At 40.1% G+C, this 25,591-nt stretch overlaps 1 protein-coding gene across 2 annotated transcripts; it reads right to left on the reverse strand.

Moving 5' to 3' along the window:
• On the reverse strand, window positions 1–25,579 carry LOC114060381 (alanine aminotransferase 2-like). 2 transcript variants are annotated; one of them, XM_027889854.1, is made up of 11 exons: window positions 24,824–25,579; window positions 15,221–15,310; window positions 13,908–14,016; window positions 10,116–10,249; window positions 8,328–8,571; window positions 7,486–7,565; window positions 6,794–6,930; window positions 5,920–6,094; window positions 5,005–5,160; window positions 3,900–4,012; window positions 1–2,690 (listed from the first exon to the last, which is right to left on the reverse strand). In XM_027889854.1, exons 1-11 carry the CDS (start codon window positions 25,148–25,150, stop codon window positions 2,600–2,602), a joined length of 1,656 nt encoding a protein of 551 aa, XP_027745655.1. In that variant the 5' UTR covers window positions 25,151–25,579; the 3' UTR covers window positions 1–2,599. The 2 variants fall into 2 exon arrangements, with proteins under 2 accessions (XP_027745655.1, XP_027745656.1); XM_027889855.1 differs by having other exon boundaries at window positions 5,920–6,098; window positions 6,798–6,930; window positions 24,824–25,576.
• Between the last annotated feature and the right edge of the window lie 12 nt (window positions 25,580–25,591).

A 25,591-nucleotide genomic window follows, 5' to 3' on the forward strand; every position in this document is an offset into this window, starting at 1 on the left:
TTACCCTTTTTTTAACATGTGCTTTATTATTTGGAAGTCTCATACATCTGAAGTACTGTTATAAGGAGCACCTGTAGGAAGATCAAACCTAGAAGCATGCATCTGAAAGTAAGGATTGTCTGTTATTAATGAAAGACTTCAAAGACATGGAAAATTAGCCTCTTTTCTTAGCTTTACAGCATTGTTCCACAAAAATGCACATTAACCTTATCACAATACATACAAATATTGTGGATGGACAATAGAAATCACCACCCTTCCACATGAGATGCATCAAGAACAAATTGTTATCCCTTATAATGTCACAAACATAAAAGGCACCATAATAGAATGTTTAGAAAAAACTCAGTTTATGTCATTATATTTTGATTTAAAAGTATAAGAATTGCTGTCTTGACTTAAAACAAAAAGCCTTTCACACCTGTAAATTATCATTAGAAACTTGTAAACCTTTACATTTTTTTCCAGAAGTATCAGGTGCAAATGCAAGGCAAATATAAAATCTATTGACTTATTAGATTACAAATACTACCCCATGAAAAAGCTGTAGTTACAAAAATATAAAAAAATATTCTAACGCCCATTGTTAGATCTTAGCTTCAATCTACGCTGCGTTATGAGTCCAAAGCCAGATCTCACTTGGACACATTCCCAGAATAGGAAAGTGCTGTTTGTCTTATTTTCACATCAATATTCTGATCTCCTACTACAGTTTTGATTTCTGGATTTGTTTTATTAGTGCATATTAAGGATACCAACAAATAAAAGGTTGTTTTTATCAATGGATAGTAGCAGCATAAGTATTCTCAGTCTGCTGTCCTCCCACAAGTGCATTTCTCCAAGGATAAAAGTATGATTTTTTTCTCTCCAAGCCTCCACAGTGACTCTTTAGCAGCGTGACATTTTCATTCATGAACCTGGGACCACTGGCAGGTGATTGAGGACTAAATTCCTCTCACAGACTTCAGCAAGGAACTGGGAGCTAATGCTGTATCATAGACTGGTGGTTGCTGTTGCAAGGAAAGTTCCTGGCAACGCCTCTCGTCTTCCACATGTAATAAATTGGCACAGGTTTATCCATACGGTGATTCTGTAGCCCTTGGATTTAGTAACTTGTATCAGCATAGGATGTTGAACCAGCTACAAAGGCAGCCTAACAAAGTGCTAATAGACATGAAAATGAGTTTACTTTTATATGGTAACTTAAAATTAACTACTAGATTAAATGTGATATCCTTAATGAATAAACTCTGTAAATGCTGAGGCGAAGCCTGACAAATGCTAATGCTTTCACATCTGAATACTGGAAGCTCTGTTCCTTTAGCCCTTTATCAGAGCCAGCAGGAGGTGTCCAGCTTCCAGCTCTACAGAAACAGAAGCTGTCCTTTGTTTTGCAGGGAAACTGGCACAGATCAGTGGAGTCAAAAAAGCTGTACTCCTAGACAGCAACCTTGTTGAGCTGGGCTTTAATAAGCACTCAGGGTCATTCAGCCAGTGGAAGATTTAAGTGTCAGCTGTACTACCATTCTCTTTATGCTTGGTGCAAGACATTTTCCTTTAAACACCTTTCCCTTCATTAGAAATCCCCCTCAGCATTTCCCCTGGTAACAACATGTGTTGGTCTTTGCCAGTTCAAGCTGGATTTGGGCCACACCGCAGGTCTCTGACGTGATTCCAAACAAACATTCTCCATGGACAGAGCGCTTCTGGAAGTGTGTTGTGTCTTACCCTACTTCAAAAGACTGACTGTGCTCACATCTGCTTTGAAACAATACCTTACTATGTTCCACATGTGTAAGAGATGAGAGCTAACAGGAGACTCGTGGAATTGTAATGAGAGGAAATGTTCAGCACTCTTGTGCTGGGATTTTGTGTTGAACAGCACATGAAGAAGAAGAAAATATTCCTCATTACGTTTCAGTTTCAAAAAAATAGGGTCCAAGCAGACACCATATTCACTTCTCTGATCAAAACTGTATATTCCATCCTGATTATGCTGTGATGGCAGGATTTCCTTTCTGCAGAATTCCAAAGGTATCTGCACACAAGTGCCAAAAATTTTTTTAATAAGCATGATGTACCTACATGCTTAATCAGATCTAGAGAACATTTCATAATTAACAACAACAAAAACAAAAATTAAACCAAACAATACCTATAATGTAGGGGTTTGAATTTTTGTTTAGTAGAATTTTAGGATGGGACATTTTCCTAGCTAAACGATTGATCTTTGCATTTCTGTTCTGTAAAAAAACCCCACATAACAGTAATAATTTTAGTGAGCAATTCCCTTTCCCAACCTATTGAGTCCAAAATTCACAATGTAATTTCCAATCAAGGCACAAAAACATTAACTGACTCTTTCTTCTCACCGCTTCCTTCACTTTCTTTCCCTTCCCCTTAAAATCAAGTTTATGTAACAATGTCTTCTATACCAGACATTAACTTTAACAGTCCAATAAGCTGTAGCAGTATCTGAGACTGGTTCTATTTTGAATTTATGTAAATTAGATGAACAGCACATTCTCAGCACATCTTTGTTCATTGTCTTCATTTGCCTTGAAGGGGAGGGGACGAGGGAGGAAAAGCCACAGTAGTTTCATGCATATTTTTCAAGAAACTTTATGTGGAAGTCTTTCACTTTCTCCAGTAGGATCTTCAGCTTCTCTACTGGAGGAAGAATGGTAATTCTGAAAAATAATATTTAGAGAGAAAGAAAAACAACCCAGATTATCTTCAGAACAAACTGAACTGTGATCTTTGCACAGATCTTGATTAATTTCAGGGCACAGTAATGTGTTAACACCTGTTTTGATGTGATTCTCTTGTTCTATGCATTTCTACTTTAATTGAACTATACTATTAAATTAGAGCTATTTGTTTCAATTCGTTAGTTCATAGGAATTCAAGAATTGTTATGTTCTGTGGAGTGGTGAAGAAGGTAATCAGTAAGAAACAACAATTTCTTACAGTTGGGCAGTTTTCCACAGTTGTTATACCAAACTGTACCCAGTTTTTTGAGCTTTTCCACACTTGGGCAGTTATGAATAAATGTACATTTCCTCTTAAACTGAAAACTGAATTCAGAAACATTAGAACAATGAAACATCCCACTCTGCAGCTTTTAGTCCCTTTTTAACTTCTTCTGCATGATGTGAAAATCCCACAGAGTATTTATGGCACACTGTGTGCCAGACCTACAGAAGAGGGTGTTTTTCCCACGCTGGTGCTGGAATGGCTTTTTCCTGGAGCTGTATGTACCCAGATACCACAGCAGAACTACCAAGGCTAAAGATACCCTCTGTTATGTTGTCTCAGGCTGAATAAGACTGAATTCCATGATAAATTCTAGTATCAGTGGCTTGGCTGGAGCAAAGTGTTGTTTATTGGAAGCAAAAGCAACAGAGTTTATGTTCACAGTTCTGGTATCAGATTATTTAGCTCAACATCTTGTTTTGGTGAAGTGAAGGGTTATTCAGAGTGCTTAAGGAGGAGATTTATAGGCGAGATATTGCATTTTTAATGCAGTTTCTCTATACTGAAAAGCTGTTTAATGTCCCCGCCTCCCAGAAGAATGCAAGGCAGTTTTTTTTAATCCTGTAGCCAACTTTAGGATTACAGTCTAAGATATTATTATTGCTTGTATTCCTGGAGAAGGTATTTCAAATGCCAGTGCATAAAAACAGAATAAATTATGTGGGAAAACACCACAAAAACCTGGACAGCTCATCTAGCAGACCAGGTCTTTGGCCTCGCTGTCAGTCCACTGAAACTGTCCAGTTTAAAGTGAGACAACATAAACTGAAATAAAAATCCTAATATTTAATCAGAAGAGAAAGTACTGGGATGGTGTTTTGCTTATTACCATTAATTTGATTTTAAACAAGCAGAAACTGTACCTGAAATGGTGGGTTCCTTCTCTTTGGCCGAATCCACTCCCAGGTACAACACATATTCCAGTCTCTTCCAGAAGTTTCATGCAGTAGAACATATCAGGTGCCATTTTATGAGCCTAAGGGAAGGGATGCTTTGGAATTATTATAGAATATATAGATACAAAATACATAGAATTTCATTATTCCTTCCTTTTTCCCCAAAACTTATCTTACATTAGTAGTTTCTTATTCTGCTTACTAAAGAAGGTGAGGGACAGTTCACAAGTTCACACTGTGAATTAAATAACAGTACTTCATGAAGGAACAGGGCTGAGGAACCTAAACAAAACACTCACTTCAAAAGAAAGATTTTAAGTAATTTTGTTATTCTCCTTGACTTGCTTTTAACTTTTTGTCAAAAGTCTCAAAATTGTACTTAGAAAAATTTAAGGCACTGACATTTTATAAGATTAAATTTATTTGAGAACTGTGTGTTCCAGTTCTGTTGGCAGCTACTATTCCCCCCCCCCAATTATCTGCTGATTAGAAAGTTCTTAAATTAATGCAGGTTATACACCTAATCAAATAAGCAGCTGAAAAACAGCCCTATTTTTGTTCTCAGCTGTGCTGATAAAATTCCCTCTAAAAAACCAAGTACTACACATTAGGTATCAGGGCTCTAGTCAGGAACAGAAAGACTTGCCTTTCAGTTATAGAGGTTACTGATCCAAATGCAAAAAGGTAAAATTTGTAAGGAAACCTCCCTCTTTCCCAGACTTGCTGAGTGGGGCTTCTTTTGCAGGGTCAGTAGCACATTGCCTTTCCCAGTCCACTGCCTCCCTAACCAAGGCAGGGGCAGCAATTTGGAATTGCAAAGGTCCAGCTACTTGTATGCCTTGAACAACAACTCTCACTCTGAAAGCCTCACCACTGAGATGAAATGCCCTGCTTTGTTTTCCTCTCATAAAATGAAGGTTGTGTTATATTTAAGATCATACATAGTCTATGAAGTACTGCTTTTGTAACTGTGTGAGCTTACTCTGTCTCTGGAATAAAAATTCATCATTAGAAGTGGCAGGCACAGGCCAGTGAAGGTTAAAATTAATTGAGGTAGAAGTGACTGACTGACCTTTGCTTTCTCAATGGCTTTGGAAGGAATAAAGATCCGTGGGAAAGCATACATAGCTCCCTGAAGAGGGTTGCAGTGAAGTCCTGGTATCTTGTTAAGCAAGTCTTCTGTCAGTTTGGCTTTTTCGGCAAGATTGTTCAGAACAGACTCTTTCTCCTGTTTAAAAGAGAGGTGTTCAGTGGGACATATTTGAAGTGGCAATAAAAACTCCAGAGGAAACTATGATGCTTCAAGGGGCCTTCCCCAAATTAAACACTTTTAGGGCTTTGCTGAGCTATTAGAGCAAACAATGTTCCAAATTCCAGTTGTGCTCCTAAAGACAGCAATGCAAAGAGGCATTAGCAGGATACAGCTACAAAGTGTTGCAGACAGACAATAACCTACAGGAGTCTCTCTATCCGTGTGCCTTCTTCCATTCTTCTTTCTGAGCATCCACCCTTGGCTGTTTTTAGAGACCACATCAGCTGAACCTTTGATCTGACTTGACAATGCAATTTCTTAAGCCAGACTCAGTTTCATTTTTACAGGTGAGAAACTGTGTCTACAGATGTAACACAGATTACCATGTTGCTCAGTATATAAAGGCACTGGATACACCTAAGAACAAGGCTGATTTTATAACTGTATTTGAACTTACATTCCTGTTTGGATTTGAGTGAAAATCTCATTTAGTCAAATTAAACACAGGAGAAAAGTTGAATTTATCAGCAAGAAAGCTGATTTGATAATGTCTTCTTAGTATTTTTCAAGGTAGTCATATAGAGTTAATTTTAAATACACTGCATGGTTCTGTAAATTGGTTTTATTACAGGATTGTCTGAGGAGAAAGGAAAGAAAATATGTCCCTGTGCATATTTTGAGTTTCCAATACCTAGGATATGTTTAGGAAATGCATAAAAGAACATTGTTGCTGACCTTTATGAACTGTGCATAAGATTCTTCTCCAGGTACTGGAGGATTCACTACAATATCCATTGCAGCTTGTCCTGAGACTGGGGGACAAAGGCGAACAGAAAGCAGCTTAAGAAGCTGTTCTTTGATTTCTGGGTGCAAGTTAATCACCTCCATGTAACCTCCTCTGTAGCCACATCTGCGACAAAGTGATCAGAAAAGATTGGTCAACCTCAAGTGTATAAATACTGGGAAAGCAATGAAAGTGTCTGCAGAAGGGGAAAGACAATTAATGACAATCTTACAGTATGTAACATACAGGCTGTTGGAACAGCTGCTATACTGGTAGTGGTTTAAAATGGAACTACATGGGATGTCATTAGATCCTAGTGTCCCATGCAAAGATAAAGGTGTACATGCAGCTTCCCTGTAAGGTGAGTTAACAATTAACACGGATTGTTTAATCTCCAGAACAGGAGCATATGGCTGTAGTAGCACACATTTCATCACAAAATTCTTTTTCTTCCATCTCCTCCTCCCCAAAACAACCAAACCCAAATATTTACAACATCAAACATTCCACAGATTACTGAGCTGTTTCCTTGAATGTTGGAGACCAGTTTTCCATTATCACAGGTCCAGATTGGGACTGTAGGATTTCACCTCTGTGGAACTGAGGCACTAAGTGTCTGAAATAAATGTGCTTATTATTTTGTACTTTGAAAACCACAGAGTTAATCCGTTACTCTGTGCTTTAAATGCTTTTTTTTTCTTTTCTTGATAGTTTTTAGTTAAAATTAATAGAAGACGGTGGATTACCTTCAGGTCAGTAACATGAAAGGCCTGTCCAACCAGATTAATGAGGAAGATGAAATAAAAAAAACTAAATCAGACTTACTCGCCCATGTATCCCTTAGAGGTGGAGTGAAAAGAGGCCAGCTCAACATTGTTATAGTACTCGGGTCCCATCTCATACAGAATCTTTTTGAAAGAATGGAACTGGCATCCTTCAGAGTACACATTGTCCTGGTAAACCTGAACAGTCAGAAGACATTAATGTGCTCTGTTCCCCCAACTAAGGATAAAACCTGGCCTTTTAGAGAGACAGATCTGAACTGAAGAAACAGTGGTAACACTCGGAACTTAAAAGCTGTTAGAAGACACAAGGTTCTTTATTAAGTAATAGTTACTGTCATGATATATTTTATATCATGTGACCATAGTTAAAGGTTCAGCCTTTGGAAGAACACTGAGCTTCTTTGTATACAATTTAACCTTTACTTGCATGTTTAAATTGATTTTTCTTCTGTTTCTTTCATTTGAAGTGGTCTCAGCTTCACACAGGTTTTTAGGTCAGTTCCAGCAAAGTTCCTCCTTGTGTCCCCTACACTTTTCCTCTAGTTCAAATCCAGATCAAGCCACCTATTATACTGATCCTCTGATACTAAGAATCTTGCACGTTTGTTCATGTCTTAATATGATAACAGAGAATCTGTTCCCTGTACTTAAAAAATACCAATACCATGCATGGAACAAAATTATACCTCATACTCTCAGCTGTGCTTTTGAGAGAACAGAATATTCCATTACCTCATCAGCCAGAAGAAAAAGTTTCTCTTCCCAGGCAAAGTGTATCACATCTTCAATGCACTTTCTGTTTTGCACCTGTCCTGTAGATTGATTTTTAAAGCAAGAAGAAAGTTAGTGGAGCATGTGTATACATATATATATATATATACACACATAGTAATACCCAGCAAGACTTCTAGCTTTTCAACAAGATGTCCCTCTTCCTCAGAAAAGTGCTTTTGAACTTCAGAATTCAGTTCACCAAGTATGAAATTAAAAAACATTTTTGGAGGAATTATGGTTCAAGGTAACTTAGTCCATCTCAAGCAAAGGAAGTGTGAGATGCAGTAATCAATCAATGGCTTATTAAGAGTACTCTGTGTATAACTTACAATTTCAAATGCTCACAGGCATGATGGTTAAGTGGGGTCTAGTTTCTCACTAATCAACCTCAACTGCTCAAAAACCTAAATTCTGAGGGAGGCGGTGGTTGCCACTGAGTTCAGGGAGAATCTACAGCCATTGCCTCTCAGAAGCAAAAGGCTACAGGCCATGCCAGAGGCAAGATCCTTCATAAAGACCAGAAGTGGTTGAAAGTCATTCCATAAGTCTGCAAAAGTTCAGGGGAAGCAGTGGCTTCAGAAGGGATCCAGTGAAGTGAACCTGCTCCCTCCTCTCTGGAGTTCCATGACACTGAAAAAATGTATCTGAAAATCTGACATACTGTCCAATTTAGAGCACTAACTCTAAAATTCAGCTTTACATACTTGATGTGTATTTAGGATTTGCCTGCAATGTCAAAAAAAATGAAAAAAAATTTTTAAATGGTTTTAAAACCCATCCATTAAGCAAAATTCCCAGACCTGTGGGATTTCCAGGGTTGATGATGCAGAGGACTTTTGGGTTGCAATATGCCTTGGCTTCATTCAAGGCACGGCGAAGTTCATTCACATCTAGAGCCCAGCATCTTTCTTCATCCAAATAGTAGTTCACCTGGATAGCATCGAGCTCAGATATGGCTGCTGAATATAAGGGATACTGTGGTATAGGAATCATCACTCCTGTTCGGGATTTTCCACCTCCTGAGATCAGGATCTTTAAAATTGCCTGGGGAAAAAGTAGGGATTAGAAACAAAAGTATCACACACCAGAGTTAATAGTAGTTACTGATCCTCCTTCCTAAAAAAGTCTGAAGTTAAGGTGGATTTCTGTTCTAGAAGCATACAATCATCTTCTCATATCAAAGGGCATTTATTTATTTCAGGTTATTACTGGCTGAGTGAGGATAGTCTAACTCAGTTTAATGGAACTCCTCTGCATGTCATGGCTTCCAGAGATCATGCCTGATCAACTGCAAAATTTAGGAAAAACATTCTGAGCACAACACTAGAGGGAAAGTTGGAAACAGGAATATCAAGATGAAGATTTTTTTTGCTGTGCCCAGTTGTAAGCAAAGAAGCCTCAGCTAGTTCTTGCTTGTTGCCTTCCATTTATTTTATCTCACTAACCACAAGAGATCAATAAATAAATCCAGAAATTAGAACTGGTGTTCTGTGGAGATTCTCCTTTGGAACAGAGACCTGTTTTAGATTAGGAGGAATTGTGGCTAGCTGGGAACAAAACTGCAGTCACATCATGTTTCCATTTTCAAGTAACAGAAGAGACCAAAACCATGCTTAAAAATATCATGCGTTCAAAATATATAATCAGGACCAAATGCATATTTTAAAATTGCTTAATACCCTCTTTTTTTCCAAGCTATGAAAAAATAATTGTTTTATTTTTGAAAGGGCTAAATAACAGGGCTCATAGTAGTGCTGATTTGTCATCACTGGTGAAATCAAATCAGCATGGTACAGACTTGATGTGCTGTGCTGCCATTCCTTACAAGCTGACAGGATAATAAACTCTGGAAAGCCAAATCACTATCAGCATCTGGAGAGCTGTTCCTGTCAGAACGTTGCCATTCTGAGCTCTGCCACTAGATGTCATTTAAAAACATTCCTACCAACGGGTTAGGAAAGGTTGCCTTAATAAAAGCCAAGAGCTGCTGGTGGTTCTGCTGGTATCAGTAAATGTGTCTGTGTAAAGGAAGAATGTAATAGAGACAATTATGCCTGTCTTAACAAAGGACAATCTCTGAACCTTGGTTGAAGACAACTGAATTTTTTCCCAAACAAGCCGGTTATAAAAATAGATCTTTGGGATTTTCATTGGCAATGATCTGGACTAGCAGAATTTTCTAGGAAAATAAGTTGTTGAGACTTCTCACATCTGAGGTCATTCCCTCTTCTCTCTGCCGCTGACTGATACCCTCTACTCTTCAGTGCTTCTGTATCTTAACCACTGAAGACAATCATTATTTATTCTGAAAGGTCTGAATGTTCTAAATTTTCTGTTTAGGCATCTGTGTAGTTCCTAGTATCTTTACAGAAAGGAACAAGTTAATGTAAATTAAGAGACGCACCTGCTCCCTCGCTGGCATGTGACATCCACATAGTGGTTACACATTGAATGTGACTTCAGCATCCATCAGATCAAACTCACAAGAGTTTGTGAGACCAGATGCTCAACAGAGATCTGTATTTCCAAGGGTAACTGATAAATTATAGTTTGTACCAAGAAGGGACAGGTTTAATTAGAACACTTACGGAAATCCCATCACTTGCCCCAGTGGTGAGATAAATGTTATCTGGGTCTGCAGGAACCCCTCCATCTCTTCTCTCAATATATGAAGCAACATCTTCACGGATACAGTTTATACCTTGACTGGCAGTGTAGGATCCTGTGCAAAATAGAGAATAAGATGAGAATTGAGTACAATGTACATCACGTTTTCTGCTTGCTAACAGAACTCCTGAGCTAGTATTGTAAGGATTAGATTGTATATATGAGCACTTTGGATCACCAAGATGGGTTGGATTTTTTTTTTTTTTTCAAAGGAGTAGGAAAGGGAGCAAAAGAATAAACTTGGAATTAGACAAATACAGTATCACTAAAATACAAAAATAACATTGGTAAAAAGTATGACTTAAAGGCTACTTTGCAAACTGGGACAGCAATCCCATGTCTACTGTCTTTCAGTTGCTTTCTTTATGTCAAATCGTTTCTGAATGTAAACCAACACCCATTTAAGTAATGGGAACAAGGAAGGGAGGTAGTATGTGCAGTAGAAAGGAAAGTAACTTCTTCAATTCCATGACAAAGATAAGGAGCTTATTTGCAATATGAAAATAAGATTATACCATTTTTTCCCACAGTCTGAAACCCAAAAATTCCTACACTGCTTCTCTCCTTCCCCCACAGCAGCTCCCACAACCACTTTTCAGTTACTTGGAGCAGAAATGCCTAGGATCAGCCCAATCTCATGTGCAGTTTACAGAGCACAACTAATAATTTTAAATAAAATGAGATGTTAGGTACCTGTGTGCATCACTGCTGAGTACATGCAAGAAGTAAAGAGTAAAAACAAGCCTAGGCCAAGGTGAGGAATGGACTCAAGCTACGGAGCCTAAAACTGATGGACAATGAAGTGACAAGTGTACATCTATTTTAGAACACTGTCATGAAGCTGCAGGATCTTCTTTGCTTGTTGGATGGAGTGGAATAATTGTGCCTGACTTAACTCTCATCTCTCAGTTATATGCTAGTAGTCTGCCTGGTAACACTTCTGTGAAACCATGATTTATAAAGACAAAGAAGCTTTGCAAGTACTGCACAATTGCATGGGGCAAAGTATAATTCAGGGCATGAAGTTCCCTGATGTCCTTAATGTTTACTTTTACAAGACTAAAAGTTCTTGTGGGTCTGTAGATGGGTCTTTGACCACAACTCAGAGGCTGCTGGTAAAGCAGGAGAGCAAAGCTAAGATGTCTTTCTGTCTTGTGCTCATTGAGTGCTGTGACTCTGTGGATATAACACTTAATTGCCCTGTACTTCTGCACTTAACTGTACTCAGTGAATAGCTTTGATAGAACCGGTGTGTTCGCACTGTGGGATGCAAATAAATAAACCCAACTCTGTATTTTTGTACAGAGAAGAGGGGGAAATTTCTCAAATACCTGGGAAGATAATGCCAGTTATCCCACATGCAAAGTGATGTCCATAGAATCCCAAAGTGTTTGGGCACAACAGAAGTTGAGGACATAGCTGAGCCTTCATACATGGCCTGGGAGTAGCAAGACTCAGTACTAAGATTAGGATTTTGCCAAATGAACATTCACTAGAAGTGGGGTTATTCTAGTTCATACCCACAGGTCAAGACATTCACATTAACTTTGCAATTAATGCATTTAAATAGGCTGGTTTAGATGTGGGTGCAACGCTTCAAATGACCATTTCTAGTGAAGCCACTTTTGTGTTGGATCAACAAATTTGTTGAAAATAAGGTTTTGTTAGAACACAACAGAGCACTTAAAGCTACACAGAAGGATGAGGTTTTGACCTTTGATTTTTCCCAGGGAAGCCAATCTCTCCTTGTCAGCCAAGAAAACAACAGCAGTGAGCTGTCAGACTACCAACACAGTGGCTTCCTTTCAGCTGCAGGTCCATTTGCCTCAGACTGTGTGTTTAAGGAGTGCTGTGCAGAGGCTGATGAGCTACAGGGGCCAGGAGAAGGGGCTGATACACGATACTGGAGACAGGGGAGAGTGGAGAGGAGGCAGAAAACAGTACAGCAGATCAGTGAGGTATACAGTGGTTTTAGTTTTCAGGAATTTAGAGGCACAGTTGTTCCTGGCACGTATCATTTCAAGAAAAAAAAACATTTAGACTCCAGTTACTTACAGAATTTCAATCTATCCACTGAAATTAACAGCATTTGTTCAGAATGATCATCTTATTTGAATATTGCAACTGTTTCAGGTCTACTTCCTCAGAATTTACCAAGCTAACGCAAATTGTTGGAAATGCATGATGTGCTGAAAAGGGAACTTATTTCTGAAGTATTATTCAAGGATGAATTCCTTTCATTTTACTCCAACATGGAGCTGTGGGGTCTCACCCTTAAGGGGAAGGGAGCACTCAAGGGGACAAGACTTAGCATTCTTAAAATTCACACCACATCACATCCATGAATTTGAGAATAACTACAAAGAAAGACTGAGTCAAATCTCAAATGCATCCCCACTAACTCCTACATGCCAACAGTAATATGTGGATTTATTGTGCCAAAGTAAGACAGGAAAAGAATTGAGCTAGAGGAACTTCTCAGTCTTGATAAATGTATTTTTAATGTTCCATATTAAAAGACAAAACTGATACAAAGAAGGCAAAGATAAAATGCATTCTGTACTAGCCTGTGTTGTCAGGAATAGTCCAAGGATGAAATACTGCTAATGTAACCACTGGTTAGGTCTTGCTTATTTTATTAAGTTTCAAAGCACCTAATCTCAAAATATGCCAGTGCAAATAGGCACTGCAATCACAAGGATTAAGAAATATGCCAATTACTGTAATGTGTGCTTTGAAATGTCAGTGTTTGCCTACTTGAAATAAGGTAATTAGGTGTGCCAGACTCTTTGCTGTACCCAGCAGCTGTAACAGGATCTGCAGAGTGGAAATTCTAGTGGTGTTTGCCAGGTACAAGTGGGCTGTACAGCTGCCACATGAGAAAGGAATTGTCTCTTCAATTTCCTCTCTACTGAATATTCAACGTTTGTACTTAGTTATATGACACTACAGGTGTAATCTTGTAGGACCCCTGGCTGAAAAGAACAGAGCTCTGTAGTTCTTTCAAGAGTTATTTTACCCTGGAGAAATAGGGCCTTGACATATTCACTTAAAACTTTCTCAGCTAGGTAAAAAACCACCACCTTTCAGTGGTGTAGATTTCCCTTTGCAGAGGATTATCACCTGGATACCTGAACTTCTGATACTCCAGTTCATAACCTGACAACACACTCGGACTGATGGCTCAAAATTAAGACACAGGACTGTGAACTGGATCAGCTGAGGTGCACACACACTGTATGTTGATACCAGCATTACAGGGGTGGCAAACTCCTTGGCAGAGAAACATCTAGAGAAGACAGAACTGTAAAAACCTCTACCTAGTCTTAGCAGGAGACACAGCTGTCAGAGCCTGGGATTTACAGATGCCATAACAACAGCACAAAGCCTCACAAGTACTCTCTGCCCCTTTCCTAGTATAAAAAAGCTCAACATTCTCTCTAGTTATGCCTGGATGTTTTTGTGGTGAGGGCTCCATAACTGTATAACCCTCACCCTCTACCCTTCTGTGATAAGCCACATCAAAAATTTGCCCCATTAGTCACTGATTATCCATAAGCCACCCTGCAAACCTCCCCCACTAGGCTGTCCCAGGCCCTCCCCATTTGACTTGTAATCATATAAGATGTGATTAAGAAATTTCACTGTTGCAGCTATCAAAACTACCTTTGTTGTTTCTAATACCAAGAGGAGCATCTCAAACAGAGTCTTACCTAAGCTGTTTCCTCCACATCCCTGCAAGATCCGTCTGGCTCGCTTTTTGGCATCTTCTGGAAAACTTGGGCTGTCCAGCAGGTTTGGGTATGTACACAGGGCCACCACCTGCAGTGCCAAGAAAATGTAAATTCGCCATTTTATCAACGGTTATTTTAAGTTGGTAATATCACTGTTAACTTTCCTTGGAAATGAAGGTCACAAATACCAGCTAATTTAAAACACAGGTTATTGATGAAGAGTTTGCAGCTGTTTTTTTAAGGGTAGTGCTTACAGAAATGAAGAAATCTTATCAGGTTCCAAGTTGTGCTGATAAACAGAATTCTAGAACTATTAACTATTTGTATTAAAGACCGTGAAGACTGGAGTCCAAGGATGCTAAGCACAGTGCAAACACAGTAAAGCACAGTTGATTATTCATATTTTATCTCTAAACAGCTCTATCCTCCACTCTTTGTGGAGGATATTACCAGCCCACTTTATTGACAAGAAGTCAAGAGTTTGCATATGAAGCTGAACTGAGAAATATGACCAAATTTCGAAGTCCTGGTTGCATGTTCTAATAATCCTTTCCAAAAATAACTTACAGTTCTTACTAATTTGAAGTTGTGGGAAATATTTAACTAAAAAAAGAAGTGGTGATACAGAACATAGTAAAAGTAGAAACATGACCTAGCAGAATAAGGAATGTAACCCCCAGTTTGATACAGCTTTAGTTTGTCCTGGAACTCTCTGAATTTACATTATTATAGCCTGAGGATTTTACAGGTGTGTGTAAGGGATGCTCAGTAAACAGTGTAATACAAGCTTTAACCTTACTTGTGTTTTAGGAATAATATACAAATATGAAGTCTGTTGTGGTCTTTCCTAAAAGTTAACTCACCAATTTACTCGTCCAGAGGTAAAATGTGCAAAATGAGCAACAGTACAACTCCTGCACCCAACTGCTGCAGATCTCAAAGTATACTGTCAGGTGAAGAAAGGCATTTGCTTTTTCTCTGAAGACAACCACTTCCTGTCTTCAGGTACATCATTGATAATGAACGTTCTGATTGATAACATAAGAGAAATGGCAGAAGAAAGTATGGATGGAGAATGATATAAGAAGTAAGGAAAGCTACTCTGTTAAAAGAGGACAATCAGCAAGCAAGGCATAGGCCTTTGGCTCAGAAATGAAAATTTGTAATTCTTTACAAAAGAACCATTTAAAGTCTAATTGCACCTAGGGAATCATTTATACCAATACACATATCAGATGGCTTTTAAGGCATTCTAGTAAAAAATAAATAATAATATTTTATAATAGTCTTACCTGACGGAGGAAGGTGATGGGCCTCTGTCCCATTGCATGTGCATCTCCAATGTTGGCTTTAATTACTTCAGTAAAAGGTTTTTTGATTCCCTAGAAAGGGAGAATGCAGAATATTTTGTTAGGACTGAAGTAGGTGATTCTTTTTTGGTATCTGTCTATATATAGGCACTGTATATAAATATGTATATATACGTATGTATATATACACACACACATATATACACACACATATATATATGTATATCTATATAGACACTGTAACTATATAGTGCCTAATCTCAGAGCAGATACAGTGTTGAATGCAAAGCTTAATGCATATCTTATACAATAGTGCCAGTAAATCTTAAATGGTTCACAGAAATTGTGTTGACTGTGACACATTTTTAAATTATAGGCTGCCTTTTACTTTTCTGCTTGCTGCAAGTAAGGGACTGACTTGCTTCAAAACTACACGCTGAAGTAGAAAAGATGAAAGAAAGGCACTTTGAATTGTCAGTATGAGAGCAACTTTAGAGACACCTAAGGGAGGGATGGATCAGTGAAGAAACTAAAAAGATTTGAGGACATTTGAGAAACCACACACAAAACAAGCCTTGAGATCTTTAGCCCTTTTAGAGTAAAGCAGTAAACATACTGTTTGCTTATTTATTTTCATTTAGACTAAATATTCATTGTATCAGGACCCCACTTTTCCATGTAGAGATGTTTTACAAAATATATCATAGTGAGGCTCTGTATGATAAACAGCAGAAGTGCTAAATAATCACCATGAATATTTACAAGCTTCCTAGTCTCTGAAATCTGAATAGACAGCCATTTTTCCTGTGAGAAACTGAATACATTATGAGAAGACAGGGAATGCCATTAATGAATGCTGATTAGCAATTACAGCCCTTTAAATAGTAAAATAAAATAAGGGGAAAAAAGGCAAAGAGCTGACAGGTAGAAAAAAACACTACTGATTTAAATAAAAAATGATTATCTGAAAGTTAAGGCCAACATTACAAGAAAAATAAATGACAAAAATAAATTTACAGTTGTTGTGGTGTATATTTGAGAGAGAGTAGGGAGGCCTTCTAGCAGTGACAGAATTGTTACATGGAATTTGTGGCTGGCAAGCCTGAACTAATTTTTGCTTTTCTACGGTGGATTATGTGTTGAACCTCAGTGACAGATCAGAACCCAGATGTGAAAAGATAACAAGAACCAAAATACAAGTTGTCACCAGGGACACAGATTCCCAGGTATTCCAGGATTTGGAGGTTTAAGGCTGCATGATGTGTCTGAGAGGTTACGTGACAATGGGATTCAAATGCCCCCTACAGATCCATTCCATCATGTGACTGATAACCTATAGGGGTTTTTTCCTTTTAAAATTGAATAGGTAGTTGTAAATGGCATTACAACAAGACAGGTAGACTTATATGATCCTGATCAAAAAGGGTCAATTTTATATGGCCTTAAATTTAGCAGCAATTGAAAAAAAGAGTTCATTTTAAATAATTGAAAGTGACACAGTGACTCCACCAAGTCATTTGCTTTCATGCTTGTTGATCTGAGTCCCTAAATTAAGAGTTGCATTTCAGCTCTAAATGAAAAATTAGGAATAGGGATGCCAGATAAAGATAACAGATCATCTTTTTGGTGTCTGTGTCAGGTTTATTGTAGTTTATTAGCACTGATACCATCCAGATCTCTACTAGTGCCAAACTCAGTGTTTAAGCCATCATTGCCTGTGGGCATCACTGCAGGTATAGAATCATCACCAACCCCACGAACCCCATACTATCTTTGCTACTAAAATGATTGATCTGGAAAAAAAAAGCAAAACATACACAACAGTTTTCTGTGCTGTACACACAGTTCCCACATTAAAAACCCCTGGTCCTCTTGACTAACTTGTGCTTCTTGGCCTCAGCTTCAAGAGCTGTTGCCCTTTTTGTCTTAGAAAAGCGAGATGATTTTAAATAACTTGAGCCTTTTCCTTGCCTGACAATGAGTAAATATCAGCAATTGTTTAGAACTGTATTCATGAGATTCCCTACATCCCTCCTAGTGAAATCTATCCACAAATTGCTATGACCACTAAGTATTTTTCTACTGATTTCCAATCTCTCTAGGGAAAGAAGGAATATCAGAAGTTGTCGATTTTAGTTTAGAACAAGAAGTTCTAAACAAGTTCTTAAAGAAGTTCTAAAGGAGTTCTAAAGAAGTTCTTTAGAACAAAAAGTCCCATCTTAGCATTTCAGAAACGAGGAACTGGAAATAGTAACAAGCCTCAAATGCTAATGGGTCAAAGTTTCAAAGCAAGGATATCAGAAGCTGGTGTCAAGGGAAGTCTAGACAGTGCCTGTGACTCTGCAGATGACTGCAAGGTAGAATTCTACACAGATTCCTACGAAAGACTGGCATTAGTCACTGGTTACTTGTGTCAAGGTTTCTCCTGTGGTGATGGCACTGGGGTGTACGGGTATCCAAGGGAAGAGTCATGCTAAATACTTTTTGGAAGGTCTATGAAAACATCTGTATGAAAGGAGGAAATATGAATGTGATGCTGATAACCTCAACATCAGGTTGTAAAACAGCAGGAAAAAGACTGCAGCAGGACCTAGTTAGTTAGATTTATTTCACTGCAGAAGGTTAAGCAGTCTTTGACCATGTCACCTACAGACCTGTGCTGAGACAACTTATGTCCCTGCAAACCAAGGAACACACAGGGGGAGCAGACACTGGGTTATTGGAGTTGTTTTGTTTTCCTCTGGGGATAGAGTGCAGCCCTCACCACACCTCTCCCCCTCCCTGAGTGCAGGCAGGCTCTCAGGTGTGATCCAGACACAGTCTGACTGGATTGGAAAAGGCAAAGCTTTGGAAAAGTGCAGTTTGCACAACAAGAGCTCTAATAACAAACTCGGGAGCAGTAAGTACCAGACTGATACTCATGTCTACTGAAGAGGGTATGAACCACGTGAATTTAGAAGAAAAACCTACAAAACAAGCACTGTTAAAGACTTCTGCCTCTGGCGGCACCTCACACTGTGCTTACAACGTGATTCAGCTTCATCTGGGGAACAAGGCCAGGCTCCTGCCATTCTTTTGTCATTGTTGGCAGACAGACTAATTGCAGTAGCCATTTTTAAAGCTGCAGAAGCCATCTTTCACTCTCTGATGTAAAGCAGAAAATATAAAAATGTGTTCCTTCTTTTTTCAGTTGCTCCCTTCTCGATAATGAAAGTATTTTAATGGAATAAAGGAATCTTCCAGGATTTGGAATATGCTCTTTGGAAATTAGTTACCTCTGTCACTCTGCCCTTTTCAGAGGAAATGCTGTCTTTTATGAGACCAGATGAAAAACATCTGAAAATTGAAGCAGGTCAGACAGAATTATTTTAACAACTGTGTCAGTGTTCTAAATACTACAAGAAGTTGGGAGGAGGGATTTTTATACCTGAACCAGAATTCATTGGTGCAGGGTCAATACAAATCTTCATGTAGTTAACCAGGTTTGGGGAAGCCTCCTCTTCCCCTAAACATTCCCACAGCCCCAAGACCCCCAGCAGGCAAGGAATAAATACAGTGTGCAAACAATGAGCTGCCTCTCAAGGAGAGTCACCTGCACCAAGAGGTGTTGGGAGAGTTACTTGATCAAAGAAACAACATGAGGCCAGAACATGCACTATCCCACAGAACGACTGTGAAGGCAATGCCCTGCCATGAGCTGCTTTGCTCTCCCAGGAGGTTTAGTCTGCCTGGAGGTTCCCTTTGCAATGGCACCATCTCAGAATGTTGGCAAACTGGTGTTCTCAGAAAGAGTGACGAAGGGTGCAAGCTGACCTAACGCTGTCCTCGCTTAAGTCCTCAGCAAATTTCAAAGGAAACCCCTCAGTCTGGAGAGAAGCATGTGTGGATTTGGTAATGGCAACAGGAAAGGATTTAAAAGAGCTCCCTGGAGGAGCTCACATGAAAATGTGAGCTGTTTTTAATCCCAAAAGAGCAGCATGGTATTTCAATTATTTCTGAATTTCAGAATTAGTCCACTCCTGGCTGCTCCCAATTGTTTCACTTCCATTTCCATTGCTTTGTGTCTCCTCGTGATGATTATCAGGCAATAACATCACACTATGAAACATTGTACTATTTCCTTGAGCCTGGTTTTGCTGTGACTTGCACAAACAAGCTGTACAATAGGAGAGCTGGCAAACCCAAACTTCTCAGCACAGTTGAGATCTATGCTGTAGTAGCCAAGTTGCTTGCTTCCTTTTTTTTTCTCCTCCTCTCAAAGGGCCAAGAAAGCCCTGCCCAGAGGCCCTTAACTAATAGGGACCCAAAGACCTGTATTAGCGTTCCAATCTTTTTATTAAAACAACTCACAGCAGAAAAATAAACCTGACCTGCTTACCACAGAGAAAGGCTTTCAGTTTGTATTATACATGTGTAATTCAAGCTGACATGAGCTGTTTTTGGAAGGAAGGAGAAGGCAAATTCTGGATTTTGACTGGAAATGGCAGTGATGGCTTGCATGTCCCCTCATATCACATGAGCAAATCGGTGGGGCTGACCATTTACTGGCAGATCTGATAGACAGATCACAGAACAGAACTTATCCTCGAGTTATTTTTGCCTTACACATTGGTCAAAGTGCGTTTGCATTCAGAAATTTAGCCTATATGAATAAAGCCCTAGATTTCAATGCGGTTGCAAATGACAGAATTGAAATAATACTCATTAGAAAGTGATTAGACATTAGGACTCTCTTAACTTGAAGATCTATTGGAAAAGGGCTGTTTTGGAATAGATTTTGCTACTGTATTCAATAAGAAAAGATCAAATAACTGGATCTTGTGTGCTGTGTGTTTCTGAACACATGATTTTGGTAATCGTACTCTTAAAACTCTTTTTTTTTTCGTCTTCATCTGCAGCAATTTTCACCCTGTTAAAAAACATGGGGTTTACTACAGATTCACTTATGTATGCAACATGTACAGACAACTGAGGAACAACCACTCTGTCTTAATGAGGTCAAATGCTCTTGCCTGGAAGACACTGCCTTAGTGTGCACACAGTCACGTATTCAAAGCAGAAAATTATAGGATGGTAATTTAAGCTTAACATCTTTCATTACTGGGTGTACCAGTCAATCTTTTATCTTTTTCTTGGCATGTCAAATTATATTTCTGCATGTCATTGCCTAAACTGTGTTTTATCTTTCCACAACTCCCAGGGACACAGTCAACTCACATTTACAATTTAGGTTGGATTCTAAGACAGACTTTTTCTATTCAGTTTCAAAGCCTGATGAATTAGTGTTTAAAAAAAAAAAAAAAAAAAGGAAAGAAAAGGAAAAAAAATAAAAGCTCTACAGTCTTTTAATAAAAATACTTCAGCAGAAGCTGCCTGAGGTTACACCTACATAAGCAGAAGGATTTTGGTACTTTTATTATCTAAATAGAAATATAGGGAGTGAACCAGTGACTTGAACAAACATGCAACAGCAACTTATTTGCAATACTTATGCAAATGAAAAGCGTGGGCACAGGAGATGAGTGTACAACCCTGTTACTGTAAAAGTAAGCCAGACTGCTGTGGCTGTTCACAAAAATAAGGGTTCCAATGCGTATTGCCATTGAAGGCCCACTGTTCCAGGTCCAGGGGTGGGATATGGTAACCACCTGTGCTGGTCTGAAGGAACTTTCTGCATGCTACCAATGTATCCCTGTACACCATCCCTCTACCCCCTTCTGCCCTACAATTCTGTTTCAGTAACTTGAAAACTCTGAAGAAGAACATCGTGTCGTGTGACTTATATGGAGCCAGGCACTTCTTGCTTCCAGTGTTTCATGAGCTGACTTGTGGATCCTGAAACGCTGTTTAATATGCACACGCTTTGCAAGTAAGTCAACTCAACCTGACATAGAACTCAGCATTATGTAAAACCCAATCAGGAACTGGGAGAAAAAAGGAGAGTATAAGTAAAATGTCAGAGGAACAGATACGAAGGGACTTTCATAACAAGGTCAGTTAAAATTAGCGTGAATGCAAAGTAATAAATCAGGTATGTGTGCTGCCTGGGTAAAGATAAAGCTAGCTTGTTATTACTGATTAAGTAAAGAGAAGGCCTCTGTCCAGAGATTACATTATTCTTGCATTGAATTCATGTTCAGGATCAATTTTCTATCTGAAATGCAATTAAAGTTATACTTGATATGGTGGCCATCTGTTAGCAAGTCTACACAAAGGGGATAGCAAAACAAGGTATTGTTTGTGTTCTATTGAGAGTGTAATCATTTATTAAAATATGTCTGTGCTCTAGCTTGCTTTAAAAAGTTCCCCAGAAATACCGAGGAAATTGGTTGAAGTCAGTTCTTTCTGTGTCATCTTAGTAAGCCAGAATCAGCTGAATAATATCATTAGCAAAGAGGAAGAAAAAACATGTTTTCACTTTCGAAGCATGACACAATACCAAAACTACAAAAAAAAAAAAAATTCAGGGAATTAAGTCAATGATTTTGCATAAAGATTTCTATCTCAAAAGACTTAATGTATATCAAAAGATTGATTTTCCACCTAGATGAATACAGGTCACAAGCCAACAAAACTTGTGAAGTCCAGGTACAACGTGCCCCACCTGTACTCCAAAGCAATCAATCTTATTCTGCTTTAACAGAGTATTCTTCTTGCCACTTTCACTGGCTTAGTCCCAAGCACACGAGCTAAAACTAATGCCTCATTTTTATTTACTTTTTCAAGAGCTAGCCCTTCAGTTGCCTATTCAGGGATGTCTCAAGTAACATTTTAGTTCTTATTTCTGTGTGTGGAGTTACATCTCATATTGTAATCATTTGAGTTAATATACAAAAGCAGTAAGTGCCAGATAGAATAACAGAGGCAGTTGTATTCAGGATCTGAGACAGCAGGACAAAACTCAAAGAAGATGAAAGTTTACACTGTGCAAACAGCTCCAAGTACCTATTTTATAGTCTACGTAACAAGCTGTATAAGTTATGCAAGTATGAAGTGCAACTGAACTGAACCAAGTTTAAAGAGGGAGAGCCTCTATCACATCTGATTAGACAATGGCTGCATTTAAGGGGCTTTTAGTTCAGACTAAAGGTATCCCAGCAGGACGGGATAAACGCAGATTGGCTGTCATTGCTTCACCTCTGCCTGTTCTTGATACCCCAACCAGTGCAGCACTTCCACCTCGTACTGGGCAAAGCTCCTTCCCCGTCAGACGTGTTACAGTTGCTATGGGGCAACTTTTGCTGTCAATGAAGAGTAGTTTTGGATCTAGAGCTGCTGTGGGGCATCACCTTTCTCTGACAGCCTCATCAGCCTCTATCTGGCACTGTTAATTCTGCTGGCAGGGGTTGACCTAACTCTGAGAGCTAAGACTGAGAGGGATGAAAAAAGTAACTGTCCAGTTTTAGTCAAAAGTAAACAAAGAAGAGCCATTGACCTGTGATCACACAGAAATTAATTTCAGACACGCACACAAAAAATAGGCACTTAGATAACCTATAATATTTTGTTACTACTCAACACTGTACACTTTAGCAGATAGCTTGGTTAAACAATAGAAGGAGTAACAGTATTTTTATCAGGAAGGTAAAGAGGAATAAATAACTTGAGAAGTTTGAAAGGAAGTAAAGTCTTTCAGCTGCTTCCTTAAGTTGATTAATGTTTTCTGCAGATACACTGTCTCAACTTTTGCAGTAATTCTGTCCTCTTTCCCTGCCAACTGGGAGGTTTGCTTGCTTTAGTCATCTTAGAGAATAGTCACCTCTCGGAATGCTAGTAGCCATCATCAGTGGCTAACACTATTCATGACACTGGTTCCAGACAAACACTTTCAAATGGAAAATGCCATGTAAGTAGGCACAAAACTGACATAGCAATCTTTTAATAAAGCCATTGGCAATGACTTCCTCCTATATTTTTTCAAAAGTGTACAGAAGGTTATTCTCTCTGTCAGTGACTCAGCTGGTAACTGGAGTAAGCAGGGGGTAGGGAGGAGTTTGTGAGGATCATTTTATATTTGTTTTGTCAAGTAATACCTCCTGCCCTGTGATATTAACTTTAAAACAAACATACTTGGTGAGAACACTGGAAGATTTTATAATCTGGAAAAGGCACTCACTAGGAAACTTTGTTGCATAAACGCGATGACACCTTTATAAACAAGTTTTAAGGCAAAAATCAAAACAGATGTTCTGAAATTAATTCCCCATCACCATTCTAAAGTTTTTAAGTAAATTTTTTTTTAGAAAGCTGTTTTTAATAATTATTCAGTAGACATACATAACTGATGTGTATACTACAGTGAGCTAAAAATATGCTTCACCTTCTAAAGCAAGGGGAACCAAGTAACACAAAGACCAGAGAATTAAAATAATCTCTTACAATTAGAATTCCTATGGCACTTTTTTGTCAAAGCACCTTTCATGTACTGATCAAAACAGCCTTGCAGTACTTGTAATAACATATTAGCAAGACTTTCTAAAGTAGTGAAGGCAGGGAAAAATATTTGAAATTAAAGAAAAGTAACTCTGCCAGATGCTTCACTCAAAACAAAAATGAGTCCTTGTGCTGGGAGGGGAAGCTGTGGTTTGAATAGTAGAAGCAAAAAGCCATGTCTGTATTACTAAGGGTTTCTTTTTTTTTTTTTTTCCCAATACTAAGTCTTAAGGAATATGAAAAAAAAAAATATGAAGAACCAAACGTAAGCATTGACTGATTTGGATACCTTATTTAGTACATTTTGGCCCAGACCCTTAGGAGTATCTTTTATCTTGCTTTATTTTCCGATCCTCCTAACAGCACCAACCACCAAAAACTTCGGGCAGTGCTACTGAGTGTTTGTGCTCGGAAGGCTTGTCCTCAAGCACCTCAGACTTCTGCAATTAATAACAGCGGAGCACAGTGTCGGTGGTCTCAGGAAGCCTTCAACCCTCCGAGTCTGGGCAGCCCAGGGCAGTGCTGGATGAGGCTGCGGAGCAGTGCCCGGGACAGCCGGGTCCATCTCACCTGTTAGGGGTTTCAAAGGCGTTTCCCTGCCCCGGCCAAGGCAGTATCTCTAAAATCCTCACGAACGACTCAAACGCTCTATCAGTATGACGAAAGCTGGTCAGTCACCCCCTTGTATAACACAAAGGACGCGGGATTGCAGCAAAGGGTCAAAGTGGCCGAAGAAATGTAAACACTGCTCTATTTGCCTTACGCAGGCAGTGACACTGATAAACAGTAGCCGGACAGCGGGTTCTTTTGTTTTGTGCCTCTCCCGCCCCCCGTGGGTAGGGGCGCGGGTGCGGGGAGTGCCCGCAGCGGAGCGAGCGGGGCCGGGAAGAGGAGAGCGCGAGGGGGCAAAGAGGGATGGGAGGAAAGGCTGCCCGTGGTCCCGAGTCTTTAACTTGGAAGGAGGAGGCACTGCAGCGGTGCCTCCCGCTTTCCCGAGGCTTCCACAGGGTCGCGCATCAGCCCCCGCGGGGTGTCAAGGCGTCCCCGCCGGCCCCAGCGCCGGCTCTGCCGAGCCCCCAGAGGTGCCCCGGGGCAGGGCCGGTGTGGGCTGCGGGGAGCGCGCACTGCCTGCCCTGCCCTGCCCCGCCTCACCTTCCGCAGCTCCTTCTCGATCTCCCCGGCTTTCAGGACGATAGGGCCCCGCACCGCATATTCCACCGCCTTCACTAGCGGGTTCATGGACTCCAGCGTGAGGATCTTCTCCCTGCTCGCCTTCTCGTTGATGTTCACGGCGGAGGCCTTGGCAGCGCTGCTCCAGCGCACGGTGCTGTCCCGGCGGGGTCCCCGCGGCTGCCGCCCCGCCGCCACCGAAGCGGCGCCGAGCAGGGCCGTGTCCGACCCTCCGCCCCGGCTGCCCCCCGGCCCGCGGCCGCACAGGGGGGCCCCAGCTTGCCTGGCAACCAAGGCAAACCGATACATGGTCCTCCGGGTACTCCCCAAAGAGAGACTCAGGATGCGAGCGCTGAGGATCGGTGTGTTCCGCGGTCGGAACCAGGCGCTGGGAAGGAGGCACACGAGCAGGAGGTGCAGTCAGAAGAAACGTCGAAGAGCTGGCACAGTTACACGTCCACGCTAGGTCCTCTCATGTCCAGATCCCGCAAACTTAATTGCAATGGATACAACCGATCTTGCAGTGTTGCGATGCCACCGCGAGAGCAATAGGTCCCACCATTGCATCCGAACAGCGCCGCAATCCCTCCCGTCCCCGACAGAAGTCCCCGAGCTACTGCTCTGCAAGAGTCCCAGCTAAAACCATCCTTTTCCCAGCCGACGCCTGCCCCGGCCCCGGGGCGTGCTAAGGTGTGATTGCACCAGCCGTGCTGCCGGGCGCGCTGCCTGGCGGGGTTTGTAGTCCCGGCT

Source organism: Empidonax traillii, unplaced genomic scaffold, assembly GCF_003031625.1.
Source record: "Empidonax traillii isolate 1590-97213 ecotype Southwest subspecies unplaced genomic scaffold, ASM303162v1 scaffold273:size739602, whole genome shotgun sequence".
In the NCBI taxonomy this organism is placed as follows: domain Eukaryota; kingdom Metazoa; phylum Chordata; class Aves; order Passeriformes; family Tyrannidae; genus Empidonax; species Empidonax traillii.

Bases quoted from the DNA above. Each gene is read 5' to 3' on its own strand.
- LOC114060381 (XM_027889854.1), bottom strand. From the start codon at position 25,150: ATGTATCGGTTTGCCTTGGTTGCCAGGCAAGCTGGGGCCCCCCTGTGC. The intron at 5,161-5,919 runs GTCAGCAACAAT...TCTTTTAAACAG, and splicing joins CTTATGCACAGTTCATAAAG to GAGAAAGAGTCTGTTCTGAA. The intron at 2,691-3,899 runs GTACAGTTTCTG...ATTATTTTTCAG, and splicing joins GAAGGAACCCACCATTTCAG to AATTACCATTCTTCCTCCAG.